Source organism: Equus quagga, chromosome 14, assembly GCF_021613505.1.
Source record: "Equus quagga isolate Etosha38 chromosome 14, UCLA_HA_Equagga_1.0, whole genome shotgun sequence".
Classification (NCBI taxonomy): Eukaryota; Metazoa; Chordata; class Mammalia; order Perissodactyla; family Equidae; genus Equus; species Equus quagga.
Window position 1 is genome coordinate 39842077 of NC_060280.1, and position 24453 is coordinate 39866529.

At 35.5% G+C, this 24453-nt stretch overlaps 1 protein-coding gene across 2 annotated transcripts in view; it reads left to right on the top strand.

The window, feature by feature from the left end:
- Window positions 1-24453, top strand: part of TMEM135 (transmembrane protein 135) — a 231776-nt gene that overhangs the window by 76036 nt on the left and 131287 nt on the right. For both annotated transcript variants that reach the window (XM_046685943.1, XM_046685944.1), the window contains one exon: window positions 20606-20671. In XM_046685943.1, coding sequence (XP_046541899.1) covers window positions 20606-20671 — 66 coding nt within the window. The remainder of the gene's footprint in view (window positions 1-20605; window positions 20672-24453) is intronic.

Here is a 24453-nt window from a genome sequence, read left to right on the forward strand (position 1 = left end):
CTTCTTTATCCATTCGTCAGTTGATTGGCACTTGGTTTGCTTCCACATCCTGGCTATTGTGAATAATGCTGCAATGAACATAGGGGTGCATAAATCTCTTTGTATTGAAGACTATTCTTTTGATTAAAAAAACAACAACTATTTGTATTAGTTTACTAGGGCTGCTGTAACAAATTACCACAAACTAGGGTGGCTTAAGACAACAGAAATACATTTTCTCACAATTCTGGGGGCTAGCACCTGAAATTAGGGTGTTGGCAGGGCCATGTTCCCTCTGCCGTCTCTGGGGAAGAATCCTTTGTTACCTCTTGCAGCTTCAGGTTGCCCCTGGCAATCCTTGGCATTCTTGGCTTTTAGCTGCATCATTCTAATTTCTGCCTCCATCTTCACATGGCCGCCTTCCTTGTGTGTATGTTTCTATATCCAAATCTCCCTCTCCTTTCTTGTATAGACACCATTCGTTGGACTTAGGGCTTACCCTAATTCAATATGACTTTACCGTGATTACATCTGCAAAAGCCCTGTCTCAAAATAAGGTCACATTCACAGGTACAGGGGTTACGATTTCAACCTAATTTTTAGGGGGACAGTACTCAACCTGTAATTCTATTTAAAAATATAAAAACCATTCTTTGCTCCTGGGCCATACAAAACAGGTGGTGGGTGGATTTGGCCCATGGCTGTATTTGCTAACCTCTGCTCTAGCCAGCGTTTTTTCATTTATTCTCTGATTGAACATCTTACTGTTACTGGGAAACAAGGTGAGAGTTAACATGTATTGAGCCTCTGCTATCTTCCAGACATTTTGCTGAGTGTTTTGACATCTTTTGTCTTGTTTAATCTTCAAGCAACCCTATAAGGCAGTTCTTATCGTTACCATCAGCAGCTTAGGAAACAGACTGAGAACGTTGCTAAATTAGTTTTTCAAGCTCACATCACATAGGCAGCAAATAGTGAATCTAGGATTTGAATCTGCATCTGAAAGTGAGTGACGTTAATGTTTTTCTTTTTCTACTATATCTCTATAGTTTTTGAGTATGTAGTGACTTCATACTACTCCTTGGAGTAGATCCATAATCCCTGATCTTTGTTTTAGCTCTTCGCTAGGTTGATGCACATTCACAGTGTTTCATATGTTTATTACAGTTACTTTGGTTTTGTGTAACAGAAACCGATTTGGTTAGCTTAAGACAAAAATAGAGATTAAGGGAAGGACATTGAGATGGTTCACAGAATTGAAGGAAGTGCTAAACAATCAATCTCAGGAAAGACTGGAACCAGGGCAGCCACCGGGAACTCAGCAGTAGGACCTTTTTTTAATTGACACTCTTGTTAAAGTGACTTGCCTCCAACATCCCTACCCCACTCCCTTCCCCCTTGCCTTTACCCTAAAATTTTAAATCCTTTGCGGTGAGAATCTGATTGGCCTAATTTGGATATAGTGTATCTGATCCTGGATCAAACAACTATGGCAGGGTCAGGGACAGCAAGGGAAGCAGGCATAGCCCAAATGTGACCTCTGGATTATTCTTCATAAATTAAACAGCATCCTGAGTTTTGCCAATAACATCTTTTGCATCATACACGTTCATGAGGCTCCTGTGTGCACAGAGGGTCAAATGGAATAATCCCCATTTTAATACATGGTATGTGTCATTGTTGTTTCCTGGTCGTGTACCTAAGTCAGTGGCAAGTCTGAATTTAGAAATCTGGAGTAAGTTATATTCTCCTCTGCTCCCCCATGGCACTTAGTTTATGATTCTGGAGAGGCAGTGTCCCTCGCTTGCTCATCCCTCCTTTCTTGTCTCCCTTTTTCCCTTGCTCTTCCCCTTCTGCTTCTCTTCTCTGTCATTACACTGGTAAGCTCTTCTAGAGCTGAGATTTTATTTTAGTCATATTTGTGTTCTAATGAGCCAGATCCTGAGAAGAGCTTGTGAAAGTGTGTTCAGGGAGAGTGAACAGTAAGTAAATAGGCCTCTAGATGGGAGCAAGCTGGGTACTTTTGATTTGTAGCCAGGAAGTTATGGCTGGACAGACTGGCACAAAATGAGGTGGGAAAAATAGGCAAAGGATATTCATATTTAGGATATTGTGGGCCATAGTGAGGAATTTAGACTTTATTTTACGTTTAATAGAGAACTTTTGGAGACTTTTAAACAGAAGAGTAAATGATATGATTTGCCTTTTAAAATAGTTGGTCTAGCTGGTTTGGGAAGAAATAATTGTAGGGGAGAGGGCAGCAGTATTGCAAGCCTTGGGGCCAGTTCTCAGGCTGTTGTAGCAGATTTTAAGATCTCCCGAAAATTTAAATTTCAAGTAAGGTTGATTAAATTAAACTTTACAGATAGTTTATTTAAGTGAAGATACATTTTGGTTAGCCTCTAAAATTTATACTAATTTGTTTTACTCTTTTACCAAAGCAAAATTTGTAGTCAGCACATGGAACATATACCTTCTCTTTCAGTGCCATCCCCCACCCTCACCCTACCCCCGCCCAGCCCCATGCCTTTTCTCCTCTATCACTTGTTTTCAACAGTGGTATGAAGAAACAATATTATATTGAGATCTACTATGAGGTATGCTTAGTAAATTTTTACTTGTACTAGTGAACATATTATGATTCTTTAATCATAACTGTCCCTGAATTGCATCCTGATATTCTTTCTTGAGTGGGATGCAGAGGAGTGATCTACAGCTAGCGTGACATTAATTACCCATAATCTTGTGAACGCCCATGGTTCCCACCTTAGGGGTCATCGTTCAAAAAAGATTGAAACCCCTGTTTCAGATGAGAGGTAACCATTTTATTTGTTTATTAATCATTTTAGTTTTATTTCAGTTAGAAATTATCTTTTAAAATTAGAACATTTATATGAAAGTTATTTGTTAATTTTAAAGTGCTATACAAATATAGAGTATTTTAATTCACAGGATCAATATAAATCTTTATTGATCACTTTGAAAAATAATTATAATTCACATCTTTATCAATGGCCTCTTGAAACTTAATTTTTGTGTCTCTTTAGAAGTCTGGACTATTGTGCCTATACATAAATGTATATTTTTACATGTATGGTAGCATCAGAAACTTTTTATCTTTTATTTCACTTTTATCAAATATTTTAAAATATTTTACTTAACAGTTGTTGATAATTATTAATCTTATCATTAAAAAATGACAGTTTAAACCACCATAATTAAAACAATGACATTATTTAACTTTCTAGCAAAAAATTTAGTATATTATATTCTGCTTTTCTTTTGAGAAGGAAATTTAGTCTTTGCTAATAGCGTATAGATTTAGAAGTGCTATGGGTTTTTTTTTTCTGTTTTTCATGTAGCACACTAGATATCTACACACTTGGGGGAGAAAGGGACTTATTGATTGTTTGATTATGAATCTGATATTTTTAAAAAGACATGTTTTCCATTTTTGGTGTTAAAAATTGCTAAAAGAATAAAGTCCCTATGAAGTGCAGCCTATGCGTGTTTGGAAGTAGTAGAAAGGAAGCATTACATTTAAAGAAGGCTGGTTTTAATTTGTGTAGGCATATATACTGTATGCGTGTATAAAATTTATGTTTGGATTCTGAATTCTTATTAGAGTAATTTATGGTGGAAATAAAAGTCAACAGCAGAGGCAAACTAGTACAGGAAATGGTGAGAAATTGTGGAATTAGGGGGAATGATTAAGAATTGGGATCTATTACATTCTTTTTAAGAACACATATACAAGTGTAGATAAAAAAGGCTAAGTTCATTTACCATATATTTATTAACAGCCTGGCCTGGTAGAAAGCAACATTGATTGAGCAATTTTGGATTTTTTCCAACTCCTGTTTACTTTGTTAAAACCATAACAAGGCAATCTGGTTCCTTTTGACTTAAGACAAAGAATTCAATATTGCGGCACTGTTTATAGGTTGTTAAATATTTTAGTTTGGTGTCTGAGGATAATGTTTAGCATTGTGTTCAATTAGTGTGAACTAACCAGTTGAAGTGCCAGGTTCTTAAATGTCTTACTTCAATTAATACAAAATACTAAGGGCCCCATTCATTCCAAGTTGCTTGCTCCATGGGTGCCAGCCACACAGTCTCCATAAGCAGGCTTTTCTGGGGACTAATCAAGACTCACGGCCTCCAGGTTTTGTGGCACTGGCGTTTCAGTATCTGAAACATCACTTTTTCTTTTTATGAGCTTCTCTTTTGATCCCAAGTTCTTTCTCCCATTTTAAGTTGTGCATGGAATTGAACTTGTATGATACTGTAATGTAGTTAGAAATAGTTGTAGTATGGTCGAGAATACTGGAAAGTTATAACAATAAATAAACAAACCCAAGTGAAACTTTATGCCTATTTAGGATATTGCTCTTCAGTAGACAAAACTTTCACTCAATTAAGGACAACGATAATGTTGTTTCTTGCTATTGGTGTTAGGGCCAGATGTTGGTAAAATGGTGAAGTAGGCAAATTTTTTGTTTGGTACTCTCCCACCTTTTTTTCAGCATCTCTGTTCCTATTTCTGTTTTTCAGCATCTTTGTTCCTATTTCTGTTTTTTCTTCAGGTGCATATCCTTGTCAGCTAACTTTTCATAAGTTTCCTGTATCCAGAGATGTTTATAACTTAATGCAAATGTTTGTTAATGAGTGAGAAATCCTGAATGTGCAACAGAATACAATAATGCAAATGTGGTTTCAGGCACTGTGAGAGGAAATGAAGATCTGTTTTGGAGGTGAGAGGGACTTTCCACATCTCTTAAATCCAACTAGGCGTAAGTGCTCTGACTATCTGATCATGCTGGACCTGCAGTCTTACTTTGGCTTTATTGTGTACAGTCCCAGTTATTCTCTGAATTGGTTATGTAGATGACGGAGAATTGTATACTCTGTATAGAGAGTTGTATAGTCTGGTAAAACTCTTGGCTTCTAACCTTTCATAATCTCCTGTTAAGAATATTAGAGCCAGAAAACAAAACTGTAGCCCCACTACACTTTGATGACACCTTTTTTCCTAGTCTTAATTGTGTGTGTGTGCATGTTAGCATGTATAATTGCATGTGTGTGCATTATGTGTGTACACATACTTCCTTCAAACCTTCTACTCCTCTGACTTGAGATCTTTGCTCCAGCTATTTAAACTCTCTGGATACTCTTTTTTTCTTATAGGTTTCTGTTGCTTGTAATAAGAGGATCTTTAGCGAGCAAGTGTCTGTGATTTTCTTGCTACCAAGAGAAGGCTAAGGAAATGCTTTTGATGACTGAGTTACCACCACATGTATGGCACCATTAAGTAGGTAGTCAATAAATATTTATTGGAGAAAGGAATAATTTCACTTCAAAGTTTCTTTAGATACTTTGAGGATACTTGGTGAATTTTCTTTTGTTGTCCCTGAGAAAAATATTTCTAGGGAATGAGAACTGTTATTTGTTTCTAGAATGGAAAAGTTGTTTTTTATTGGTTTTTAGCCGTTATTAGAATGTCATCTGAATAAAAGAGAAAATTTTACTTCTTTCTTTCTAATCTGGATGCCTTTTATTTCTTTTCCTTGCATTATTGCACTGGCTAGGACTTCCACTGTGATATTGAATAGACATCGAGCTGATGTCTTGACTTGTTCCTGATCTTAGAGGGAATGTGTTCAGTCTTTTCACCCTTAAATATGTTAGCTACGGATTTTTTGTAGATGCCCCTTTTGCATTTGAGAAAGTTCCCTTCTATTCCTAATTTTTATAAAAGTTTTTATTATCAAGAATAGATGTTGGATTATGTCAGATGTTTTTTCCATATCTGTAGAGAAAATCATGTGGTTTTCTTTTCAGTCTGGTATGGTGAATTACATTGCTTGATGTTTGAATGTTAAGTTAATCTTGCATCCTGAAATAAACACCACTTGATATAATAGCCTTTTTATATATTGTTGGATTTAGTTTGCTCATATTTTGTTATGCATATTTATGTCTGTGTTCTTGGGGGATATTGGTCTGTAGTTTTCTTGTAATGTCTTTGTCTGGTTTTGCTGTCAGGGTAACAGTGCCCTCTCAGAAAGAGTGAAGTAGTATTCCTTTCTTTTCAAATTTCTGGAAGAGTTTGTGTAGAATTAGAATAGTTTCTTCCTTAAATGTTTGTAAGAATTTACTAGTGAAGCCATCTGGACCAGGAATTCCTTTGTGGGCAGATGCTTTACCATTTCAGTTTTCTTTATAGACGTAGGGCTATTTGCGCTGTGTCTTCTTATGTGAGCTTTGGTAGTTTTTGTCTTCCAAGTGATTTGTCCATTTTATTTAAGTTGTCAAATTATTTGTCATAAAATTGTTCCTATATTCCATGATCATCTTAATTTCTGAAGAATTTGTGGTGATATCACCTCATTCCTGATAATGGATGGAATTTGTGCCTTCTCTTTTTTTTCAGATTATAGTCTATCTTGGGAAATGTTTTGTGTGGATCTGAAAAGAATGTTTATTCTGCTTTTGTTTAGTGTAGTGCTCTATAAACATCAATTAGGTTAAGTTGATTGATAGTGTTCTTCCAGGCTTTTATCTTTGCTGATTTTCTCTCTACTTTTCTGTCAGTTATTGTAGAGGGGTATTAAAATCTCTGACTATAGTTGTGGCTTTGTCTTATTTGTCCATGTAGTTGTATTCATTTTTGACTCGTGTTTTCAATTTCTGTCTTTAGATTCATAAACATTTGTTATGTCCTCTTGATGAATTGACCCCTTTATTATTACGAAATGGCCTTTATATCTGATATCATATACTGATATTTAAAATAATCACTGGCAAGAGGAATGGGATTAGATTATTGATGTAGTTAAGCTAATAGCCTTATAAAAGAAGGTGAATTACCTAAACAAAATAAGCATTTTGTTAGAATAGAGGAAGGAAGTGAAGGAAGGTGGAGGGATGTTGTATAGTCATCTAACGATTATTTATTGTGTGCTAATCTTACCTACTTTAAAAAAATTTTATGTGCTATTTAAATGAAAGGCCAAATTTCGATATAATTCTTTATTTGCCACTCTTGAATTTGAAATTAAACAGACTCAATTATTATAATATTTGGATCAATCCCGTTTAATGGTTGGAGAAAACTCAGCTGAAGAGTGACTCAACTCTATTATATTGTTTTGAAATAAAATTGAAGTCTAACTCTAAATATCAGCATTTGTGTTTTTTTGTTTGTTGTTTTCCTTTCTTAGTTTGTTTTGACTCTAAGTCTAAAAGGATAACAATGTTGGGAACCCCCCCTCCCCAAGCTTTTCTTTAAGTTTCGTTATGTTCAGAGAGGAAAAGCAGAACATAACATGGTATGTTATTTCATCATGTCACATTGGATAGAATATGACAGAACATATATTTACAAAAGTACACTCTTCTTTATAGCCAGATGACTGCTATCAATTTGGAAACAAACCATCTGCTTATTGTTTAAATTCCTGGATAACTTACCAACCCACATCTATAAACAGAAGTAACATTCTTTATAACCTTAAAACCACTGCTAAGGTCCATTGTCTCCATATGTAATGCATATTTCCTGTGTACTGAATGAAAACAGATTATGACATTTATGATGTCTAAAAAGATCAAGTTCATTTCATTAACATGAAAAGCTAATGGATTATACTTTCACCATTTGAAGTTGTTATAATACAGTTTGGGACATATTTGTTCACACCTTGGTAAAGCACATAGCCCCAAAATATTAATAAATAAGTGCTTACTTGACATACTCCAAACCACTATTTACCCATTAGCTCTTGATTCTTGCATTCATTCAACACGTGCTGACTGTTTCTCAGGTGTTAGGTGCTAGAGGTATAAGGATGAGTGAAATACAACCTACAGTCTAGTGAGAATTGTAGATGAATAAGTAATTACTATAATAAGTATTGTAAGTATAATACTATAATAAGTTTTGCTTATTTGAAGTAGTATACATTTTTGAGAGAAAAGAAAGATTCAAGGATGACTCAAGTTTCTGCTTGGGCAAATGGTGGATGGTACGAGAACACTCACCTGCAGATGAGGTGAGATTGGTGATGCTTGTTTGCCGATTGCTCGGTTTTTATATCTAGTCCTTATTTTCCTTAATTATCAAGTTAAGTGTATGTTAGAGCAATGGTTCTTAAATGGTGATATGTGTAGAATTTTTTATGGAATGCATAGTTTTCATAGCAATTTACTCTTCTTGGATCCCTAAGTCTTCCTATGAGTGTAACATGCAGGCTCTATTTGTCTTATCTGTCCTAGATTATTCATCTCTTGCATTTATTGTTGGCTTTAGTGTTACTGCTCATTTTCTTCTGCTTTGGTCAACCTCTACCTCTGCCTCTAGTTTATGTAAATTTAAGATGACATCTATATCTAAAGCATGTAAATATCCTTCCTAAAAATTTTTTCATTAGGATAGTACCCAGCTTTTTCCTAATGGTTTGTGGGAACTAAATTACCGATTAATTGAGAACTGCTTTGGGGAGGGAGACAGGTGTGCATTCTTTTTTAAAAACAGCTTTATGTTTAATGGATGTCACCTGTTTTAAGTACACAGTTGGATGAGTTTTGACAGATGTTTATAGTCGTGTGACTACAACCATAATCAAGATATAGAATATTTCTCTCTTCCCTAAGAAGTCCCTCTTCCTCCTTTGCAGTCAGTTCACTTCCCCATGTCCCAGCCCCCAAGCAATCAATAACCTACTGTGACTGTAATTTTGGCTTTTCTGCAATTCATATAAATGGGTGTATGTTTTCATTTCTCTTGGGTAGATACTTAAGGATAGAATTGCTGGGTCTTATGGGAAGTGTATGTTTAGCTTTATAGGAAACTACCCAACTGTTTTCCAAAGTGACTGTATATTTTTGTATTCCCACCAGCAACGTATGAGAGTCCCAGTAGCTCCATATTCCTGCTATCACTTGGTATTGTCAATTTTTTTACTTTTAGCCATTCTGGTACGTGTGTAGTGGTATCTCATTGTGCTTTTTTTTTTTGAGGAAGATTAGCCCTGAGCTAACATCTGTCGCCAATCCTCCTCTTTTTGCTGAGGAAGACTGGCCCTGAGCTAACATCCATGCCCATCTTCTTCTACTTTATATGTGGGACACCTACCACAACATGGCCTGCCAAGTGGTGCCACGTCCACACCTGGGATCCGAACTGGCGAACCCTGGGCTGCTGAAGCGGAACGTGCGCACTTAACAGCTGTGCCACTGGGCCAACCCCTCATTGTGCTTTTAATTTGCATTTCCCTAAAGATTAATGATATTGAACACCTTTTTGCCTGTTCATATATATATATGTGTGTGTGTGTATGTATGTATATGTGTGTGTATATATATACATGAATGTATATACATATGCAGTATATACATATACAGTATATACATATATATGAATATTTATGCATATGTGTATGTATCTTTTTTCCTTTTTGAGGAAGCATCTTTTGGAATTTTTTGCTCATTTTAATTTTTTTGGTTGTGTGTCTTATTTTTGAGCTGTAAGAGCTATTTATTCTGCATGCAAGTGCTTTGTCAGATGTATATTGGTAGCTATTTTCTGTTGAGTCTGTAGCTTACTTTTTCATTTTCTCAGTTGAATCTTTCAAAGAGCAAAAGGCTTTTAATTTTGATGAAACACATTTTATTAATTTATTGTTATCTGATTCTGTGTAACAAACCACTCAAAATTTAGTGGCTAAAAATAGCAATCGTATTTACTTTGCATGCATCTGCAGTCTGGAAAGGGCTGGCCCAGAATAGCCCATTACTGTTCTACTTGACATCGGCTGGTGTAGCTTGAAAGCTAAGGGCTGGGATCATATGAACACTCATTCACATGAATGGCGCCTGGGCTGGGAGAACTTGGCTAGCTGTGTGTTCAGATAGCGGCTCTCTCTCTCTGTTTCTATGTAGGTTTTGTAGGATGGTGCTTTCAAGGTAGTTGGAGTTCTTACATGGTGTCTTGGGGCTCCAAAGGCACGTGTTCAAAGAAAGTGTGACTGCCAGGCAGAAGTTACTTTGCCTTTTATGATTGGGCCTTAAAATCAGCATCACTTCTGCCTCATTATGTTTCAGTTACGGTTACAAAGGTCGTTTCGAAGGTCCCAGGTTCAAGAAGAGGAAACATATGACATATGGAGGAGAGTCAGTTTCACATTTTCAGAAGCACATGTGGGATAGGATGTATATTGGTGTGGCCATCTTTGGATAGTACAATCGGCCATAATGAACTTTTTCTTTAATTTTTTCTTTTTCTTTTCTTTTTTTTCCCCTGTGTAACATAGCTTTGCCTAAATGAAGATTATCAAGTGTTTCTTTCCAGCATTTCCTCTAGAAGTTTTATAGGTTGAGCTCGAACATTTAAGTCTGTGTTCTATTTTGCGTTAGTTTTTGTGTGTGGAGTGAAGTGTGGGTCAAGGTTCATATATTTCTGTTAGGAAATTCAATTGTTTCAGCTCCACTGGTTGAGAAGAGTACTCTTTTCCCATGTACCTTGATATCTTTGTAGAAAATCAACTGAACACACAGTGTAGGTCTATTTCTGGATTCTATCCTTACGCTGATACCACACTGTATTGATTACTGAAGCCTTACGATTAATCTTCAAATCATGTAGGATAAGTCTGTCAGCTTTGTTATTTTTTAACATTGTTTTGGCTATTTTGTGCTTTTAACATTTCAATATAAATTTTATAGTCAGATTGTCAATTTCTACAGAAATGCCAGGATTTGGCCTATAAGCCATAGTTTGATGATCTCTGGTCTAAAGAAATCCATTCCTTTTATGATGAATGTTTGGCAATGTAAAGTGCTTTCTTTCCTTTTGTTTTTTTAAAGACTGGCACCTGAGCTAACTTCTGTTGCCAATCCTTTTTTTTTCCTTCTCCCCAAAGCTCCCCAGTACCTAGTCGTATATTCTATTTGTAGGCCCCTCTGGCTTCTCTGTGTGGGATGCCACCTCAGCATGGCTTGATGAACGGTGCTAGGTCCGCGCCCAGGATCAAAGCTGGCGAAACACCTGGGCCAACACCTGCTGGGAAACACCTGCTGAAGTGAAGCATGTGAACGCAACCACTCAGCCACGGGGCTGGTCCCTAAACTGCTATTTCTTAGCATGTGGGATTACTCCGTGTCAGTTTTTTGTTTGTGATGAGGAAAATGTTACCTTCGACCTTCTAGGCTGAAATAAACATTAGAATTCAATCTATGTAACCATAATGTTTTACCTCTCCAGAAAACTGTCTAGAGTTGCATCTTCTACCAGGTGTCTTTCAGTTGTCTCTGTAATAGTCAGATGATATTATTGTAGTATGAAGATTAATCTCTAAGCATATCACATGGAGATGCATTAAGTTTATCATGTATTTCTGAGTTTCCTACTAGATTATAAATTTATGTTGGGGATGGTAAAACTTCATCTTGGCTTCAAAGTAGAGCCAAAATGCGCTCATTCACTACATATGTACTACGTATGTACTTTGTTATGAGGAAAAGTATGTTATTAGAAAGCAAAAATTTTATGTGCATTAATAAATATTATTCCAAGGGTAGCTTTTGGAGAGTTGATGTGAGGTTATTTTTTAAATTTAATTTTCACCTTGCATAATTGGCACACAGAAGAAAGGGTATGTCCATGTCATCTAATATTCAGAGCATTTATTGAGATCACTGGGATATGAATACAAATAAAAGCTATTCTCTGTTTCCGAAGTAAATGTGGTTCAGAAAGCAAAATACATTTGTAATGTATGCTATTGTAGAAATATTTATATTTAGGAGGAACATTTATTCTTTACCATGAGGGGGCAGGGAAAGCATAGTAGAAGAATTCTGAATTGAATCTTGAAATTATGTTTTTTAATGTAACCTCGCAATCTCTGTCTTTTAATTGATGTGTTTAGATTAGGAGTCAGCAAACTACAGCCCACTGTCTGCTTTTTAAATGAAGTTTTATTGGAGCCATGTCTGTTCATTGATTTATTGTCTCTGGTTGCTTTCATGCTGCAATGACAGACCTTGTAGAGCCTGAAAAGCCTAAAATATTTATTATTTGTCCTTTTGCAGTAAAGTTTGCTGACTTGTGATTTAGATCATTTATGTTTAATGTAATTGCTTATATTGTTTGAAATAGGTGCACTATCTTTTTACTTTTTTGTTGCCTCTGTTTTGCTTCTTTCTTCCTCTTTTCTTTCATTCCTTGGTTTGTGAATATTTTTTACTGTTCCATTTAAATTTCTCTGTTAGACTTTTGGCTATATCTCTATGCATTATTTTTTTAGTGGTTCGTTTAGTGATCATAATATACATGCTTTATCTTTTACAGTCTACTTAGAATTAATATTTTACCACTTCAACTAAAATGTAGAAGGCTTACAACCACACAGGCCTCTTTATCCTCCCCACTTATGTTACAGTTCTTGTATATATTAGGTCTGTATACCTTGAAAATTTCATCAATGTTATTTTTCAGCAGTCATTTATATGTTAAAGATCTTAAAAGAATGAATACAAGCCTTTACATTTACTCAAATTTTTACCATTTTCTTGCTTTTATTTCATTCGTGAAGTTTCAGGTTTCCCTCTAGGATTGTTTCTCTTCTACCTATAGAAATTTCTTTAGCAGTTCTGATGGTGGCAGATTCTCTTAGTCTCTTTCACATGAGAATGTCTTTATTTTGCTTTCATTCCTGAAGGATGTTTTTGCTGGATACAGAATTCTGGGTTTCTAGTTTTTTTGTTTTGGAGCTTTAAAGATGTTCTTTCTTCTTGCTTCCGTGGTTTCTGCTGGCAAATCTATAATTATTCTAATAGTTGTTCCACTATATGTAATATGTATGGTTTTTTTTTTCTATTTTCAAGATTTTTTTCTTTTTATTTGGATTTCAGCATTTTGTTTATAATGTGTCTAGGTGTGGTTTTCTTTGAGCATATCTTACTTGGGGTTCCTCAGCTTGAATCTGTAAAAGTATGTCTTTCACCAAGTTTGGGAAATGTTCAGCTATTATTTCTTCAGACGTTCTCTCTGTATCAGTGTGTTTTTTCTCTTTCTGGATCTCTGTTAATACAATTGCTAGATGTTTTGCTATTCTCCAACAAGTGTCTGGGGCTCTTTTCTTTTCTTTTTTTAATCTTTTTTTCTCTCTGTTCTCTAGAATGGATAATTTCTATTGATTTATCTTCAAGTTCGCTGATTCTTTCCTCTTTCATCTTCTTTCTGTTCTGAGCCCCATCCACTGAATTTTTTATTTCAGATATTATATATTTCAGTTCCAAAGCTTCCGGGTTTTTTTAGTTTCCATTTCTCTGCCGAGAACTTTTCTTTCCATTCGTAGTATGTTTAACCTTACCTCATGGAACACAGTTAGAATAGTTGCTTTATAGACCTTGTCTTGTAATTTCAACATCTGATTGTTTTTCATTTGAGAAGTGGTTACAGATTTTTTCTTCTTTGCAGATTGGGTAATTTTGGATTGATCTTAGATGTTTTGAATATCATGTTGTGGAACTCTGGATCCTGTTAAAATCCTCTAGAGAGTGTTTTGTTGTTGTGTTTTTAGTGGTAGTAAGTAGTCTCAACTGTTAGATTCAGACTGCAAGTTAGGTTTCATCTTCAGTGGGCAGTGGTTACAGTGTCAGTTCTGTGTTCGAGGCCTTTTCTATGCTACTTTGGGTCTTTCCCATCTATGTGCCACTTATGGGTCATTCTAGGACTTGAGTGGTGGTTTTACTTGTAGCTTTGCTCTCAAAGCCTTTGCTTTGCTGCTTGGGTCTGTTCTGTGCATGTGCTGATTATGCGTGAGCCCTGTGCTTGTGCCAGTTCAAAACACAGATTTAGTTAGGGGAATCTCCTTTTCTAGCTCTTCCTTTCTGGAATTGTTCTCCCCCGCCCCCCACCCCCCATATTCTCTGTCTCATTGGGCCTTGTTTTTCTAGTCCTGTGCCCAGAAAGACTGTTTCTATCAGGGTTTTAACTGCCTGCACTACTGTTAAATGGCTACGTCCGGTCAACAGGGCCTGCCATTGGGACAAAGTGGCTGAAAAAAACAGTCAAGATTCTTCTTTTCTTCTTTGGGCTACAGAAGTCTCCTTTCCGTATGACTTTGGCGAAAAAACCAGAATTCCTTTTCCACTTTTAACTACCTGCACTGTTGCTGCTTCATCTTATAACTGGGGCCTATCTAGGGGCAGAGTCAATAGAAAAAAGAGACAGAAAATCCTCCAACAACCAGGAATTAATTCCCTACATTTTCTGGCTCACTTGGACCTCTCTTCCCTGTTTTCTGGCCAGAAAGATAGAGTTTCTCTCAGAGGTTTTGCTCCCTGTGCTGCAGCTGCTGCAGTGCATGGGCCCTGAAGTTATGAATTATAATTAGTGAGCTGGAAAAGGGTTGGGCTGTAGGCAGCTGCCTGGAGAGAAGAGTGAGATGGTTTGGGGATATCACAAAGGTCTTGGTTGCTATGCTAATGCATTTGTGTATTTTGAATACATACATATTATTAGATTTGTATCATGCACTGCTTCTTTTGTGAGAAGCATATAGCTAATGCTCAGTCTTCCTATTTTTTATTTTGTATTTTTATCATCATAAGGAAGGAAAGCAGCTGGTGCTTGAAAGCCTCAGTATTTAAATCTTTTTTCTTCTATGGCCAGGATAAACAGCTGGGGAATGAATTTTGCATATGATTTCGGAAGACTTTTGCTAAATTAATCTTCTTGAAGTAATGTAAGTTTTCTGTTTTTTTTGGTTGTCTTGTCAAGAATTTTAGCATGAATAAATGGTCGTATGGCATAATGTGCTAATTATGGTTGACTGTTTTATATAGTACATTTTTAATTGCCATCTGATGCAATTTTTAGTGGCAATCTGATGACTATTTTATAAGATAGAATTGGAATTTTGTATTTTCTTTGAGATAATAATAATACAATTATCATTTATTGAGCACTTACAGCTTTTCTTGAGTTATGTACCATTGTTATTGTTATTTTGCTAATGATGAGGTTGAGCTCAAAGAAGTGAAGTTGCTTGTGTGAGATCACACCTCTTACACATGGCGAAGCTAGAATTTGAACTCAGCAGTCTGCTTCTAAAACCTACTTTCTTCATCTTTCTGCTATCTTGTTATATATTGCGTGAGGTGCTAGGAATACATAAATACATTATAATTCATGTCCTCAGGACCTCACTGTTTAGTTGGTGAAGCAGAACAATACAGAGAGAGTCATAAAACAGGACTGCTGTGACTCTTTGACATAGACTTTTGTTTTTCATATTCACAACTGTGATTAAGGCTCATTCATTCATGGTCTTTTATTAGTGCATTCCTTATTTTTACATTTGAAAAATCAAAGTTAGTATTTCTCAAACATCTTTTCTTCTCAAGAAATGCTGTCTTAAATTAGACCTTGGATTTATTATTTTACATTTATCTAGCTCTTTACAGAGCTTTTCACATATGTTAACACCTGCACTGACCACCACACGAAGACAGATGGATATTAGCTATCACCTTTTTACGGAAGGCCAGAGCTTAGAGAGTTTAAGTGACCTGCCTAAGGTTGTCCAGATAGTAAATACTAGTGGAAATAAGATAACCAGAATTCTAGTTGCTTGACTAATAGGAAATAAATATCTGCTAAATACAACTTTTGTATTAATATTTATAAACTGCCTGTTAAATTACCCCATTGTAGTCTCTGTAATATGATGCTTTAAAGTTGTTATAATCATACTGCTTTTCAGGGTAAAGAATATCAAATATATATTTCTTCTTGTTAATTTTCCTTATTTTGTGTTGGTTTAATAAATTAAAAAGTATTGCACTGTAAGAGCATGAGTCTGTACTGAATTTTTATTTTTTTCGCTTTGGGAGCTACTCAGTGTAGTACTGCATGTATTATAACATTTTATGTTATTTCACAATTCTGTTTTAAATCTGTTTTATCTTTTAGTGTAACAAAATTATTACTTTTTCTAACTTTGTATTTTTATTATTACCAAACAGTATATGTGCATAGTAGAAAGTTAAAAATAAAGAAAAACACCCAGAGGTTACTACTGTTATCACCTCACTGTACATGCTGGATCTTTTTTGATTTGCACACATACACACACAAACACAGGAATCCAATCCATAACTTTGCATTTATTACATCTAGATTTCGTGTCTCCTGTGTCTTTTTTCTAACACTCTTCTTGAAAGCAGTATCTCTTGATAACCTATTTTTAAACAAGGACCTATAGATGATTATTTTCCCTGCCACTGACAGAAAATGTTTGAAAATCTTTTTAGTATTAGTCATTTTAGTTGTTATCAAAACTCAAGGAGAGGGAAATTTCAATGAAGAATTTTCTGGTGGTAAATTTACCAATGCTGAGAATTAGCCCTGTATCTCATTGCTTTTGACACTTGTTAGTTGTTGTTTGGGTACAAGTAAATTAAAAGCAGTCTCTTCAGTAGAAGTCAAAAGAATGTTGTGCACTCCAGTGCTTCCCTATGGAATCAAAGGAAGCTGAGCTGAATTGACACAACGCTGTTAGAATGAGACATCCTTAAAAATGTTGGCGGGAAGAGCTGATGAAATAAATCAATTTAGTTGGAAACAAAAGATTGAATTTGGTATTCTTCTCCTGGAGAAAGTGCAGAAAAAGAATTAGATCTTCAAACTGCGTTGGGTTTTTGAGACACGAAAAAGTAAGTAGTTTGATCTGGTTTAGACAGGTTGTTGCATACTTCATCCCAAATGCTTGCTGCCTCTGCCTATCCCCTTTTGCTCTTCAAATATATCTAATAACTAACCTGACCTAGATGAGTACTGTTGATCACATCACTAGATTATAATCTGGTTTTTTTTGGGTATGTGGATAACCCCATCACTCCCCCTAAATGGCCTATTTTAACTCTCTCAGTGAATTATGAATTGGAATTTTATTTGTATTGTGCTTCAATCACAAAATTTAGCGGTGTTTGCCCTGAAAGTTTTTTATTTTCTTACTTAGCATGTAGACATTAACGCCCCACCCCCTTTTTTGGGTGGGGGTGTGTGTAGGAATGTTCAAAAGATGGCTATTCCTCATTTAAAAAATGTTAGAAAAATTTTGCTTTTATTTGTAAATTACATGCTGTATTTTACCAAAACAGTTGAATTAATCCATTTAGTCCTTATCCTTTCTAGCCTTGCTCACTTTTCTTTGACAGTTCCGAAACCATGAATCCCTCTAGCTTTCTGATCCCGTAACTATGTGGATTTGTAACAACAAAGATTTATGATTTTCAACCTTAGCTGGGCTTTTATGATTGCTTGGCAGTTCTGTGTTCCATTCCCTTATGTTTTCCTTTTACGTGTGTTACATAGTCTCCTCCTGTCCCTAAGTCAGTGTCTTTGTCGTTCTTGGAAGATTATCCTGAATCCTAACTGAGAGAGGGAGAGGGGTTGGATAAGAGGAGAGAGAGAGGAGGAGGGAGAGAGAGGGAAAACATTTACTGTATTTGCACCTTCTCCCTTTCACCATGGCTAACAGATGGCTGTGTGCTTTTGGTCCTGTCTCTTCTACAGGAATCTCTTTCAAGCACTATCCATTTTCCTTCCCGTGTCTGTAACTTGTTCCACCTTACTGACCACTACTACTTAGCCAATAAAAACCTGTTTAAATCTCTTCTATCCTAAAAATATCCTGTTATCAACTTTCTCTCATCTCTGCTCTTTCTAGCAACAACTCCATCTCATTCCTTACCTTTATTGTCAAGCTTTTTGAAAGAGTTTACTCATACTTTGACTTTGTACCCTCGTATTCAGTCCTCAACTCTTTTCTTATATGCACTACTCTGTTAGAATTGTAAAGTATTTGATCTCTTTGCAAAATTGCACACTATTGATACCTACTCCATTAAAAGTTAAAAAAGAAGTTTGATCAAGGATTTACATGTAGTTTAAACAATCAAATAGTATGCTGCGAAGCTAGCAGAAAAAGAGTAGTACTCTTTTTCCACTTCTTCCAATGCCTGATGTCCACAACCCAAAGGCAACCACTTGCAACCCTTTCCTTATTTCTTCTGATATTTAATTCCTTATATCTGAATTACATGTTTACACTGCTGTTTATATTACACTGATGTTGTCCGCAGCCACAAAGTGCAAGGAATGACAGGTACTGCCAAGGCTACTTGATTGTTTAAGCAGTCAGAGTTTATTGATAAAGCGGAACAGAACGAGGAGCGAGGAAGCAAAGAACAACAAATCAGTACTTACAACATCCACACCACAATCAGCCCGGGAGGTCCCAATAGTCTGTATGGCGGGCGGGAGTGCCGATTGTCCGGGTCTGAGGCAGAGTGTCCTCTCCTCCGGGAGACTCCCAGTTGTTCTCTGCTTGTGAGTCCCTTTTATTCTAATGTTATCTGGGTTCTGACTCAGGGTTTCAGACATTTGGATCCTTTGAATTATTTCTTCTTATTCCCATGGATGGGATGTTTCTATCTTTTTGTTCCCACGGATGGGATGTTTCTCTAGTCCAGTCAGGTGCCTGTCGGGGTGGCCAGCCCAGACAAGGAACATGACGCCAGACATTTTCTTATTAACTTGTGCCTTGGGGCCAGGGCTGGAGTGGCCGTCTCCAGCTCTGAGCCCAGACACAGTCTTTCATGTAGGCCCTAGATCCCAGTGTCCCTGGAAGGCGGGGAAGTCAGTGAACTCTGTACAACTGATGACACTGATTTTGTACACATACGTCAGTTTCCTTCAGTTTTCCATCCCTCTCACCCTTTGGATTTCTTTAGATGTGCATTCAGTTTTTAAACTTAAAATTCTTTTCTTTGTTGTTCATATACTGTTTCTTAAACCTGATGTTTAGTAGAGTACCCTTTGACTTATATTTTTGATTATTGAAGGTTGGTAAGGCATTCCTCTTATGCCAGGTTAAAAACTAAAACCACGTACTGAACAGAAGTTCATACTGTTCAGTATGGACAGTTGATACTGAACTGAACTTGTATCCTCTCTTTTCTCAACTATACTCTCATGCAATCTTTTTCTCTCAGCCTCACTGGCCATCTTACTCGTCTTTGAACAAGCCAAGCCTGATCTTATCTACTGGCCTTTGTACTTCCTGCTCCTTCTGACTGGAATACCCCTATTGTGCACTGAATGTTTGTGTTCCCCCAAAGTTCGTGACAAAACCCTGCCTCCCAGTGTGATGCTATTAGGGAGGTGGGGCCTTTGGGAAGTAATTAGGGTTAGATGAGGAGTCCTCATGAGTGGGGTTACTGCCGTTATAAGAGTACAGAGAGAGCTTGCATTTCTTTGCTGTCCACCATATTAGGATACAACAAGACAGCCATCTAGGAACCAGGAAGCAGGTCCTCACCAGACAGGGAATCCCAAAGCTTTTCCCTAGTTTTCTTCTAAGTGTTGTTTTATAGTTTTACCTCTTACATTTAGGTCTTTGAATCCCTTTTGAGTTACTTTTTGTATGTGATGTAGGGTAAGGGTCTAGCTTCATTCTTTTGCATGTGGAAACCTAGTTTTCCCAGTATCATTTGTAAAAAAAGATTGTCCTTTCCTCATTGAATGGTCTTGATACCCTTATTGAGTATCATTAGACTGTGTATACAAGGGTTTATTTTTGGGCTCTCTTTTCTATTTCATTGGCCTATATGTCTATTTTTATGACAGTACCACACTGTTTATTTGCTGTAGCTTTGAAGTAAGTTTTGAAATCAGGAAGTGTGAGTCCTCCAACTTTGTTCCTCTTTTTCAAGATTGTTTTGGCTATTTGGAGTCCTTTGGGTTCCATACGAATTTTAGGATGAATTTTTGTATTTCTGTAAAAAAGTCATTGGGATTTCGATAGGAAACGTTTTGAGTTTATAGATCCTTTTGGGTAGTATCAACATCTTAACAATATTAAGCCTTCCACTTCATGAACACAGAGTGTCTTTCCGTTTATTTATGTATTCTTTAATCTCTTTCAGCAGTGTCTTGTAGTTTTCAGTGAACAAGTCTTGCTTCTTTGGTTAAGTTTATTCCTAAGTATTTATCTTATTTATTTACTTTTTTGATGCTATCATAAATAGAATTCTTAATTTCCTTTTAGGATTGTTCATTGTTAGTATATAGAAAGCAGTAAGTCTTTTTGGGTGTTGTTTAATATGTGACTTCACTGAATTACTTCATTTTCTGTCAGTATTTCAGAAGCAGTCAAGTGATTTGAACTGAACTCAAATGGAAATTCAAAATCAGAGTAAATGATAGTTTCTGAATTGAATTCGAGGACTAAATTTTTATTTAATCTTTGTTAATTAAACTAAGATTTAAACTTATCTAAGTATACTAATTTGAAACTAAAGACCTGGAAGAATACCAGCAGATCAAAATAATCTTTGAAACAATTCAGTTAGGGCTCTTGATAACATTAAAAGGTTCTGAAAATGATATTTCTGGAGTATAAAGTACAGTTTGTAGCTTTTATTATGCCTTATTGATGCTTCTGTAGAAGTTGCTGGAAATGTAGTATTGAATGTTTTTTACATTTTGAGGGTGGGATATATAGTTGAGTACAGATTATAGATGATATATTTTTGCTTTTTTCATTCACAGGCCACGGAAACACTATTTAGAATGGGTGTAGCAAGAGGAACCATCACAACGTTAAGAAATGGAGAGGTAAGATGAGAATTTTGACATAATTATTAGTTCTTAATTCATAGAAAACAAAATGTGGTGAATTCTATGACGCTTTATATAACAAATTGAGAAATACCTGATGTACGTAATATTGAGTGAATCTGCCCTACAAATCTGTTTTAGTTCAGTCATATTGGAACTAGATCTTGGGTTGAAAATAAATTGCTGAGCCCTTTAATCTTAGGCTACCAATTGCTTTTACTCTTAAAAGAAAATGACATTTAATAATTTCTGCACACATATATATCTCTCTCTATATTTAATGACAATAATCCCATGCTTTTTTATTTATTCCTATTTTATGTTCTACAGATCTGATACTTCTTTCTTAGGATAAAATAATTTGAAATGTTGACATTTATCACAGAGAGAGAGAAGGGGGTATGGAGAGAGAGAGAGAGATGGAATTTATTCTGCGCTTTCTTATAGTTGAGGCTCAAGGTACAGATTCTAAGTTTTGATTCTAAATGGTCCTACTAATTCCTAAAAAAAAACCATCCTACCACCTGAAATAAATTTTAGTTCTAAAATTATTACCAGGTTAATTACCACTCTGTCTGCCTTTTCGTTATTCACTGTCTCACTAAGACATACTTAGGTGGAGGTTGAATATAATGTCACATCTCCATATTCCTTTTTCTATTCTACTAGCAAATACTTAAGGATAAAATGTAGCACTCCTTATTCTGGAATTAAGTTCTGTGTTGTTTAATGTAATATTTATATTTCAATAACCTAAATATTTAATAGTGGAAGCGAGTGAATATCTAAAGAGTTAACTGAAATTGTATCATTGTATGTCTATAAAATTTATCGATTGATATATCTGCTTGTTAAGTGAAAATGTTCAATCATTTGGAAATCATATCTTAAATGTTTAATTGTATATTGGCAAATCACTTTGGTATTAATTTGTAATATATATTCTGTCCAAGAAAAAGTTAATTGATCCCTTTGCATTCTCAACAAACTGCAGTATGTGGTGCCATTTGAGAAAAGAAAACATTCTCATTAATAAAGTCAGACATATTTCTCTGCTTGGAATGTATCAAAATGAATTTCAGATTTTTGTAATTACTGTATATTTTCTCATGGAGGGGTAATGACCTTTTGAATTTTATCTTCTGTTATGAGAAAGTTGGGGAAATGTATGCAAGACAGTTTTATAAGTGATCTTCTGAGCATATCAACACATACTAGATATGTGCATATTTTACATAATGGACAGGAAGTAGTTAAAGCAGCTGGCTTTGGATCCATTTCTCCCCCACTTACTGGGGATTGTTACAGGTGACTAATTTGGTTATCAGGTATTTATGTTGGACAGGGTTTTTAAGTACTCTCTGACCTTCCATTTCTAAAATGAGGTTAAAACTGTAAGATGCACATTTTTTCCCCTGAAAATGAATGTGTCTTCTAATTAATGACACCTCATAGTCACCATTTACTATTTTTCACATTTTAACAATTCTCAAATTATGAGGTATCTTATAAGTCTATAATATTTTAGAGTTGAGAAATTATGGTAATATTTTGTAGTTTAAAAAAATACAGAGTGACATATATTAAGTATTCAGTAAATGGTAGCTATGACAGGCCACAAATTAGTTTTAATTTAATTATTTGACTTTGGGAAGTAGAGAATTAAGACAAAACAAAACAGAGATATAATTGAATATGTGTATATACAAGTTGCATAGGTTTTTGGAGATGGTGGACTAAGCGATATGGGCATAGATGATATAATGGTTCCTCCCTTTAGAGGATCTTACTCTCTGGTCGAGGAAGTGATTGCATCAATATGAAAAAAAATTGGGAAAGAGTAGAAATGCTTAATTTAGGTTGAGCCTAGAAATATCTAGAGTCCAGATTCCACTTGGATTGTGCTAAATTTTACTATCAAGTCAATAATAGAGAATTCATTTGGAAGTAGGAGATAAACTAAAAGACTAACAATTTAATGGATTATTTAAAACACAAGCTGAAATCACCATATTTATCGTATTGGAAAATTTATGATATGCTAAGGGAGGAGAGTGGCAAGGAGTTTACTTGTCCTAGGGCATTTAAAAAATTGTTCCAGGCCATTACTATGAAAATATGTGTTAATCAGGAATTAATAAGTAACCCCATGATAATGATAGCAGGTAGGAGGAATAAGGACTGGTATATCCAAATTGCAAAAATATCAGTCTTTGAGCAAATTTATCTGGCTGCACGATGACACAACTTTGCTTGTCTGCTCTTCCCTGTGTTCCAACAATAAGCCTACATTTTGTCTACCTATTGGATATTTCTGCTTGGATGTTTTAAGAAATGTTGAGACCAGAAAACATGGTTCCTTTCTCTGAAAGTAACATAGCTTTTGAAGGAGTTTGAAACTTACTTTATAAATTATAATGAATCACTGGAAGATTTAAGCAAAGGAGTGAGTGATGCATTATCTTTTTTCATCTTCATCACAATTCTGCAAGGGAGAAATTTTATGCTCATCTTGTAGATGAACTCAGGCTCAGAGAAGTTAAACATTTTGCCTGTGATCAAACAGCTAGGAAATGAGAGAGCTAGAATTTGAACCTCAGTCTGACTCCAAAACCCATTCATTCTGCTATTTAGTATAATCTCCCTCAATGTAATTGACTGGTTAGATTACAGTTTACTAATCATTCAATTTTCCTATAGTTTGCCAGTTGGAAAATAGCATCGTAGCTAAGAACTATGAGATTATGTAATCAGCTATGATTTTTGTTATGCTTTCTAATTATCACTGTTATCTTTTCATGTGTGTAGAGAAATGTATGGCTTAAGATAACTGGAAAAAAATACTGAACCTTCCCAATTCTGTTTTGTCACTGAATGCCTAACCGTATTAATGTGTTTTTTGTACAGTCCTGTATATAGACTAGGTGGACTTTTGTATCTTGATTAAATTACATGAGCTAGAAAGCAGGTAATTTTTCTGGGTAGAATTTTTTTAAACGTCTTTCTTTATTTAGGGGGCTAATTTGTAAAATTATCACTATCAATGAATAGTTATTGAATGTGCTTGGCTCAAGAATTATACCTTAGGAAAGATGTGATCCTGTTTGCAAGCTTCTGGGTTATTTATGTGTAGGGTGAAATAAGTACTTTGTTAAAAGATAAAATTACTCTCTTAAATTTATATATTTTAAAAATTATCTACTGTTCTTTTACATAACTTGAGACACAAGTAAGCTAGGAATTGGTGTTTTTTCCTTAGATTATTCTTAATTCAAAGTTTTAAAAGAGAATAAAATTTAGCAACTTTTTACTATAGGAGGGTAGGATTTCAAACTCTTAAGTTGTGATTAAGTCCTTTACCTTCTGTTTATCAGCTGACACTGTATGTCCAGTTCTTACAGTAATGATAAGGAATCACTGAGAGTGTGTAATGAAGAAGCTGAGTGACTTCCTGTAGCCAGTGAGTCGATTCATCTGTTGTAGTCTATTGAGTCTTTTAAATGTTGTGATTTTCTAAAATATCGGGCATGTCTATTTTCCTTTTTTCAAAAAGTTTAATTTTTCATATCTGTGTCTTTAGCATTACATTTGGAATTTTGGAGAGATTCATGAGTGGAAGGAGAAATAATCCTTGCCTGTTCATTCAGCAAGTATTTATTGAGCACCTTCTGTGTTCCTGGCATAGATGCCTGTGATCCATCAGTGGGCAAAACAGACCAGTGTCCTTGACCCTGGGGAGCTTATATTCTAGCCCATTAGTAACTTATGCTCCAGTTATG